At 36.6% G+C, this 9647-nt stretch overlaps 1 protein-coding gene across 1 annotated transcript in view; it reads right to left on the bottom strand.

Annotated features, from left to right (window-relative positions):
* Window positions 1-197: 197 nt before the first annotated feature.
* PLEKHA7 (pleckstrin homology domain containing, family A member 7) overlaps window positions 198-9647 on the bottom strand; it is a 93629-nt gene continuing 84179 nt past the window's right edge. Inside the window, exons 14-21 of the mRNA XM_009995397.1 lie at window positions 9344-9493; window positions 7914-8015; window positions 4312-4420; window positions 3065-3303; window positions 2087-2275; window positions 1711-1828; window positions 806-885; window positions 198-407 (exon numbers count right to left, since the gene is read on the bottom strand). Of these exons, the coding sequence (XP_009993699.1) occupies window positions 198-407; window positions 806-885; window positions 1711-1828; window positions 2087-2275; window positions 3065-3303; window positions 4312-4420; window positions 7914-8015; window positions 9344-9493 (1197 nt within the window). The remainder of the gene's footprint in view (window positions 408-805; window positions 886-1710; window positions 1829-2086; window positions 2276-3064; window positions 3304-4311; window positions 4421-7913; window positions 8016-9343; window positions 9494-9647) is intronic.

Genomic DNA, 9647 nt, shown 5'->3' with positions numbered 1-9647 from the left:
TGCTGAACCTGCTACACACACTGTAACTACTAGTGAAAAAAGATCATCTGTTAATCACACTCTCTGAACTCATTTTATACTGTATAACACTAATTTAATTTAATTAGACTAGAAGCATCACACACGCTCAAGTGAAAGTGCCTGCTAGGAAAAAAAGAATCCGAAGATATTTTTAGTTTAGTCCTTTTAAGGCATATCTAACATACTGAGCCTATGTCTGCAGAAATGGGCCTGATGAAAGACCGAGATGAAACAGACTGCCTTTCTCCTTGGCTAAGAGTTCTCTTGCGTTCACGAACGAGCGCCTTCTGATGTCGCTTCATTCTTTCGAGTTGCTCCTCTGCACTCATCTTGCCTCTTTGGTGGTCTCCAGAGTATAAACGTTCCAAGGCACTCTTTGGTCTCTCCTGTACAAGTCACAAGGCACACAAAACATGTCATAATTAATACTTTATAAGAAGCATACAAAAACTTAACTCTTTCTCCTACCTTATTACTAAACTAATATGACCTTGTTCTATTATTTTTGCATTAATTTGCATATTTCAACTCTATATTTTCTATTAGTACTGATGATTTTTAGTTCCAAACCTTGTTTTATAGATCTGTTTCAAATGCAGTAAGTCATCAGTCTGGTTCATGATTAATTTAAGAAAAGGAAAAACTGGAGATTTTATTAGATCACAAGTGCTGGCTCCTCTCCCATGGTACTACAATCCCACTAACTCCTATGCAAAACATATTCTGGGCTTAACTATTTTGAACAGTTCAGACATTTGCCCTCAGATGTTAATTTAAAACTTACCTTGGACCTATCCCTTCGAAGTGTTGCATATGACAAAATGGTAGATGATTGGTGTAATCTAGAAGTTGATCCAGATAAACCTTTATACAGAAAAAGAGGATGTTTTTAAACCAAATGACAGACAGAATTAAGACAAGTGTCAGATATTTTTTAATTATCATGCTTCTTCTATGATACTCTGGCTACTATTTTAGTTCATGTTTCAGATTTTGTAGTTCAGAAGACCATGAGAGACATGAAATTTCATTTGAGCCAAAAGTAGTGTGTTTCAGGTCACTATTGATCAAAATTCAGAAAGATCTACAATAATTTAGAATCTAACATTAAATGAGGTAAAGGGTGAACTCAGCTGTACAACAGTAGATAAACTGTACAAATAATCACATCTATGAAGAAAATCAAACCTTAACATTCACTGTTAGAAAGGAAAGAAATAAGAAGAGAATGGCTCAGAAATTAATTGCTCTTCCCCAAATATTTTCTCTACCCTCATCTGTGAAACAGTTACAGTAGCACAGTGGGGATGGAATGTCAAGTCTCATGTTGTGTCTGGGGGGTTTATATTCTTACTCTTCATCGCTTCTATTTCAATGGCAATAGAGGTGTTTAAAAAACACCTGAGTTTGTGAAAGATCACACAGAAATTATTAAGAAAAATGCCTGAATATAGGAGACATTCTAGCAGCTAATTTCATTCTTTGTTATGCTTTTTAAAAAAGCATTATATATTAAGTTGCTTTGTGAAAAGCTGGGTGTTAGTAACAGCACCATCAAAATGCACAAAATCTCTAGACATTTTCACTGCATTTTCTCATGATTAAAACCATCTCCATAAAATGTTAGGAGAGACAATCTTCTACACAAACATTACTGTTAAAAATCAACTACATAAATTCCTGGGTTACCTCGGGTGGGTAATGTCTGGTAGCCACTGTCAGAGCTTATTATACCACTGGAAGGTTGGCTGAGGTCACCACCTATCATTGCTAGTTCTGGCTCACTCATGTATGAACGCAGCTCCACCTACGCAGGAAAATACTCATCAGTTCAAATGAAATCACAGACAGCAAGTCTTGATCTTAAAACAAATCCTAAAGCTTTGTTTCTGATTACTAAAGCTCTCTCTGACATTATTATACAGTATTGAACTCTCCCTGCCATTGCCATCTCTCTGCCAGTATCTCTCCTTATTGCAAGATCAGGAGGTCCATACATTGTACAGATAATATCTTTCATGATTGGTTCACATATCTTTAAAGTGCAGGTGTATGAGTTGCTCACCCTGTAATCTCCATTTACATACTGTCCGAGTTCTCTGTCTCTCTTTCTTTCATCTGATTGACGTTTCAGGCCCCGCACTGATGTGTGTCTGATGACAGTGGCTTCCCTTGGGAGGGGTGGAACAGCTGGTGGTTGATCATCAGGACTGTACAACTGAGGGAGAGGAGGTCTGGGCGGTGCTTCATCTTCCTGGCAACAGGAAAGCACAGCAAACAGTCAGAAAACAATCTGGTAAAATGAACTGAAAGTTCATTACATTACGTGAGCTTCAGCATGCTCTCCTTTGTCCCCACCAGAAGCTTGACACATTAAAAATCATACAAGACCCAAGACAGCAAACAACTAATCAATGACAAACATTGCCCAGAAAGGCTCTTCATTGTTATATTCTAAACCAGAACAGCACAAAGTTGTAGTTATGCACATACATTCTCCTCTTGCATACTTTCAATGCAAACACCTTAAGTGTCTCCCTACTGTGTCTCCACGGTTGACAGTGGCTTCCCTTGGGAGGGGTGGAACAGCTGGTGGTTGATCATCAGGACTGTACAACTGAGGGAGAGGAGGTCTGGGCGGTGCTTCATCTTCCTGGCAACAGGAAAGCATAGCAGTCAGAAAACAATCTGGTAAAATGAACTGAAAGTTCATTACATTACGTGAGCTTCAGCATGCTCTCCTTTGTCCCCACCAGAAGCTTGACACATTAAAAATCATACAAGACCCAAGACAGCAAACAACTAATCAATGACAAACATTGCCCAGAAAGGCTCTTGATTGTTATATTCTAAACCAGAACAGCACAAAGTTGTAGTTATGCACATACATTCTCCTCTTGCATACTTTCAATGCAAACACCTTAAGTGTCTCCCTACTGTGTCTCCACGGTGTGTGTGCACTGTGTAACCATGTGACTTTCACTGCTTCTGCCACAAGTAAACGGCAACATCAGTAAATGAATCTCACAAGAGCAGTACTTACAACCTTTGGCTTTAGCTTAATTGGTGACTGAAGAGGTGGCTCAATTTTTTTCAGCTGCTGTGCTTGGTGCTGTGTTCTGGCCTGGAAATAAGGCTGTGGATACAGCCGAACCTCCAGAGAGGATTTAACCGGACTGGACGGAGGGCTCTGAGGGACTGAAAGTTTGCTCTCCACAGCTGCAAGGGAAGCTGGTAAGGAAGGCACTGAAGACTGAGAAAATGAAGGCACTGTTTTTCTCTCTAGGGGAGAAACATGCAAATATGTTAGGTGTTGTCTCTTATCAATAATGTTCATAAGAACAGTAATTCACATGCCCAGACTTCACAGAACAGCCCTAATACTCTGCACTTTGCTCTGTACACAAACAGGGGTTTTATTGACATAAACATGTTTGATTGTTACATTATAGCAGGGCTAGAAAATATTTTCTTGACTAAGATCAAGCAAGCCTTTCAGGCCAAAAATAAAAACACACACTTTAGTATCATCCAGTAAAATTCCTTGCAGAGGGCAGTGGGAGGGAAGGAAGAAAAAGCCCAAGAGTCACATGAAATCAGTTCATAGGCTGCATCTGGCCCTGTGCCATAGATTCCTCAAGAATCTCAGAACTATTTTATCTCTATATCTAAAAGGTAAGCACAGATACTTCAAATATAAAGTGAATTCACAGGAGGTGTTTTGCTATCCCAGTGCCTTAGGGTCTTTTCTTTGATACATAATAAAGCAATTGAAATGCAGACCACACACACTTTCCCTTCCTCTTTTCCATAGCTGCTGTTGTTGCTCTGCCCACCAAACACCTGCCTGAAGGGGGGAGCGGGGGAGGGGAAAGGTAACTGCAGCAAGGGCAGTTGGGCAGCATCCAAGGGGTAAAAAAAACCAACCAACCAAAACATCAAAAAAGCAGGGAACACAGAGAGAAGTTCCTGGACAGAATGCAGAATAGCTACTATGCTGGTATGCACCTGGCACATGACAGAAACTTCTGCAACTTGCAGAGCTTAGCCCATTATTGTTCCTTTTTATGTCTTGTCACATTTTAGTGCCATCAGTATAAGAAAACAAAAACAAAAGAAGACTTTTTGACACCTAAACGAAACAAATGCCATGTTAAGGTGCTTAGAGATTTCTGACATAATAAATAGCAGAACTAACTGGATTCTCTGCAGTAGAACAAACTTCTAGTCTATTTGCACAGATCCAAATATTCAGCTAGATTTGTATATTTTTTTTTATATTCTACTTACCTGGATTCTTAATAGAGTCTACTATGGTTTTGTAGTTTGTTTTATTTGCACTCAAGCCAGCTGTAACATCTTCAATTCTCCACAAGTCTTTTTGTATTTGTGTTTTCTCCTGAAGTTTGTAGTAAAAAAGAAGAAAAATAAATTATATCTACTTTTGATAAGAAAACCAAATGCATGTTTCAGAACTTACATGAAAATCCAGGAGTCCAGAAATTACTTAAATACTTATTTAAAACAATAATAAAAAAAAATCCCCAAGCCTAAACAAACACCAACACAAACCAACATATCTTGCCCATTACATTTATTAGAGCATTTCCCAAGTCTTGAAAGATTTCCTATAGAAGACTGGGGGAAAAAGACACATCTACATTTTTCTCTACAGTATTATTCAGGCTACAAAAACCTAGTTTAATGTTCTACATAAAATGAGGTTACAGAACCTGTTCATTTGGACCTCGTTCTTAAATCCCATACTAACACAATAAAGACTGCTAAGACAGCCTTGCAAAATTCATCTTACTACATTTAGGGGAAATGTTCAATATTAAAATAGCAAAAAATTAGTATAGTCTCCCTGAGTATTGCCATTAACTTCCTAGTGGCTTTTAATGGATGTAACAGAAAACCAAAACTAACTCAGAAGGGTTGATATTTAATTTCTGCTTACATTTGGGTTGTGGACATGATATATTACAGATTGAAACAATACATGGCTGCTGCTGTGGGATTTGGTCTCATCTTGCATCCTATTAACTGAGTTCTTCCAGGAAGAAAGAAAGGGAAGCTTTGTCCACAGTCTGGGCTCTGCCTTTGATTGCATCTTGCAGCCAGAGACCTTGGCTACTGAAGCCAACACTTCAGTCAGATATTTGTTGCAACCATATTAAATAGCTACTCTCATCTACTTAATCAAAGCTTAGTAATTCTGCCTTCAGAAATTGTCATTAGGAATAAAATTAGTAAAACCAAGAGGAAAACAATACTATTAGAGAAAGCGGAAGGCAGTGAAACACTTTATTTAAGAATTGCTTCTGAAATGCCCAAGAACTCTATAAATCCATCACTTGTCAAGAACTGCAAAATAAGTGCTAATTAATCCTATAAGCCTGAAAGAGAAAAATTTTAGTAAAGGCTCTTACACCTCATAGAGCTAAGGAAGGCATACAAATTGCTTTCCACTTTCTGTCTTAGATCAGAAAATATGTTCAGCCAGGTTACAGATCAGCAAACATGGTGCCAGGAACACAAACATTTAAATGATGGAGAACGTTATTTGCCTGTAGCAAACTCACTCGATAGATGGGACGTATCTTGAAAAATTGTCAGGATAAAAACTATAAATTTGCATCTTTCATTTCATTTTTTTCTGAGATTAATCATACTACAAGGAAACTAATTATGGATTTACAATGATCAAGCCTCAGAACTGGTTAAAAAATCCCACACGTACAAAAAATCCTGCTTCAGAAACCACTCAGAAACTATTCAATCAGTAATGAACAAAAGCCAGAAGATCTTTCAATATTATTTCTTCCCATTACTTAAATATTGATGGGAAGAAAATATTTTAGATAAAAAATGGACTAGAACTAAAAGATATACAGATTAATTTATTTTTAAATTACGAAAAGCAAGATTGCTGTTCACAAAAGAGTATAAATATACCTTGAGGGCAAGCACGAGAAAGTAACTTGGAGAATTAAATAAATTTCTGTAGCTTCCCTCACACAGAAACATAATTTAGAATTATGTATAAAACCAGAGGAGAAACACCAACTAAAAATTATCACTGACAAAATAACACATCTCAGTTAATTGCAGCATGCCTAGACCCCCCCAGTCCTTAAGCAAAACACAATGAAGCTACACTCCTAAAAGCAAGATTTAATCTGCCCAAGTTGCTTGAAACATTTAGGTTTTAAGCTCTTAATTAACAGAAACAACATTAGCTGTTTCTTAAAGCACCTTGATCCTGCAAATTTATTTAATTTTCAATAAATTCCATGAAGACGGCAGTTTTTTTTAATACAGTGTGTATTGATTTAGTGCTATAAACTCTTGAGTCTACATAACCTTGGGCAAAGATCAAAAAACTATTAAGAGTACTTCAAGTGACACTTTTTTGAAGCATACAGTTTTAGGAACATTCAGTCCTCTGAAAAGATCAGCTCCCCCTAGTATCTCCAAAATAGGTATTCAGAAACTTTTTTAAAATCTAAGCCAAAGACAAACATATCATGCATACCTATGGATATAAGTACACACAGAGAGAACACGACGTGCGTGTGTTTGCGGGCTTGTGTATTTTTCTATAATTATGCATGTATGTGACACGAGATGATAAAAAAAACTGAGTTAGCATTCTTTTCTGTGCAAACCACATTTCCTTCTATAAGTATTAAATCCCATGCCACACATCCAGTATTTTAAGCGTGTCCAATGCACAACTGGGAACAGTTTGTTAAAGTACTTTAACAATATGTTTAAATCTGCAATTTGACTTTGTTAAAAAAATAAACTTCATACAGGGACAATTTTATTCCAAGATATCCCTGGGATTTTTTGAAGGATGTATTCTACAGGGGAGCTCAACTACAAAATATTTTGGCTCTAGAAGCTGAACCATTTCTCCACTCCCCAAAGTAAATGGTAATAGATTTTGAATATTGATGCAATCTAAAGAGGTTTAACAATTCTTGCTTTCATACAAAACATTTATCTTTTAATAGTGAAAATAAATAGACTTCAGTTCACACCTGATCAGATACTTGTTGCAAATAAATACATTTGAACATTTATCTAGTGAGCTCTTTTGGTCCAGGATATTTCGAAAAGTAGGTTAAGATTTGAGCAAAATGCATACAAATATCTTTCTTCCTTGTTTTGTTGTTTATTTTAAACTGTTCTGCCTAAATACAGGAAAAAATCTAAACTGTATCACTTGCTCTAAGAATAAAATCACCAGCTGTAAGCAGGTTTGTAGAAATAATCTGGCATGTCACATCCAGTTCAGCAAACAGAATAACTTAGCTTCTAACAAAGCTTTTTCGTAAGATTCAAAACTGAATAATTGATTTAAAACCAAGACGCCTTTCAATTACCGATTAAACACTTTTTCCACTTCACAAAACAATCTGCAGAGATAAATCTTCCATAAATAGAGGAACATGACAAAGACCAAGTAATGACAATAACAAGCTAGACACTAATGTCCTTAAAAATGGATAAAGACGCCACTGATGTCAGATCAAATAAACAGAAGACTAAAGTAGTCCTGCATAGTCTTATAAATTAAATACTTTATCAATGTCAAGATGTCAGCATGTCTTAAAAACATAATAAAACAATAACAAATTTGCATACACAACTTAGGAGTAACTATTACACAGGCAGCAAGACAGCTAGTTGCTGCACAGCTATTCTGTTGCAATGTCTGAAGTTTGCAAATTAAGTGGCAACTGTGCAACAACTGCGGAGAATTTTTCTTAGGAGAGGGTAGGAAATAGCAAAGTAAAATAATCTCATAAGTATGATATGATTTTGTCTGAACTTGAAAGCTATCGCCTCATAAGTAAACCAGAGTCTGGAAATGGACTCACCTGAGATACCAATGAACTATTCATCTGTTCCTGTAAGGCTTTTTTCAACTGGCTCACATCCTTTTCTAATTTCAAATACTCATTCCAGGCATTTTCCATTTCCTACAAAAAGACAGGACATTCTAATACATTATAAGAAATTTCAGAATCACTCTACCCATTCTATAATAAAGCACCAAAATGTTTTTAAGTTGGTGTTATATTGTAAACAGAAACAAATGAAAGCAAACAAACAAACATTTTGTAGCCTACATTTTTGCTTAGGATTGATAAGCTTCAAACTGCTTTATAGCTTGCAGGATGAAAACAAGAATTCCTAGGTAAAAAATTCTAAAGGCCCAGAAAAGAGATCACTTGGGAATTGAGGTGAAAAAATCATGGAGATCTACTAAACCAGGAATGGCATGGAAGGAGTGGATAACAACTGATCGTAACCCATCCTTTCTCATACAAGAACACAGATCTATCACACAAAACACGTACAAGTCTGGCTCAAAAATTAGATCTATTGAGGATTATTAAATAGAATTTTTTTCTTTAAAAAAAACAGCCCCAGGAATTCTCTGAGTGGAATATAGGTAGCAGCTGGATTGGTTATGACAGGAAATACTATCCACCTCTCCTACCCTTACTCTTCCCTAAGCATCTGGTTATGCCCACTGCTAAAGGCAGAACCCTTGGCTATAAGGAATCTTGGACTGGACCAGTACAGTCATTCTTACAGTTACTTGATAATTATGACCCTGATTAAATTTTAAATACTGACTGTGAAAGTCATAAGTTTTCTAAAGGCACAAAACACTGCATATATATATATTGAAATCATACTGGCATTTTAATGACCAGTTCTTACTACAGAAAAGGTGTTCATGCAATTCCAGAAACAAACTTATGAACAGCTGGTCCCATATTTATTAAGACGTAGGATTAACACAATAAATACACAACATCCAGGTTTAATATACTCTACTTCATAGTCAATTCTTAGAAATATTTCAATTAATAAAAATCCAACTTTAGATTGTATTTTAATTTCATTAAATTATAACATCTACAGTAAATGTTGACCAAAATATCAAACTTCCTCAGTTCCTCTTCCCCTGGAAAAATACCATGGAATCACATTTATATTTTCAAAGGACTAGCTGGAAGATTTGCGATTTAAGCCCCATGCATAAATGAAAAATGTATAAAAAAGGGCTTTGAGCTTTCTTGGGGGTGTGGGGGGTGGAGGGGCAGGGAAGGAGGATCGGGCGCGCTGCAAAGGAAAACTGGAGAGATTGTTTTGTTGGGTTTTTTTCTGGTTTAGTATCCTGTACCTTAGCCAAGTAAGTTCAGAACAGGACTTAACTCCTTAACAATGAACAATATGGTTTTACTCCAACCGGTATTTTCATTATGGCTTTCATGAAAGAACAACACACACGTACCGTTGACACTTTGGATATTTCAGCCCTAATACGTATGAGATCCTCTTGCAGAAGTCTCTGCTGGTAAGAAATCTTTTCTGCATGTTGTGGTTGGTCTTTGTACTGTTCCATCTGCCTGTGTAAAACCTCCAAAACAGACTCCAGCTGATCCTAACAAAGAAGATGATGGTAAGCTTACAATGTTAACATGAACCTGTGAGAAAATAAAAGTTGTTTTCCATAGCCTCAGTCTTTCATACAAGCCACCAGAGGTTAGGATTGTGGAGACTAATATATAAATGAGAAAGTGCAAGTGTCTTTATTA

This window comes from Chaetura pelagica, unplaced genomic scaffold (genome assembly GCF_000747805.2).
Source record: "Chaetura pelagica isolate M959 unplaced genomic scaffold, ChaPel_1.0 scaffold94, whole genome shotgun sequence".
In the NCBI taxonomy this organism is placed as follows: domain Eukaryota; kingdom Metazoa; phylum Chordata; class Aves; order Apodiformes; family Apodidae; genus Chaetura; species Chaetura pelagica.
The sequence above is the reverse complement of the archived record's forward strand: the minus strand, read 5'-3'. Positions and strand labels throughout refer to the sequence as shown.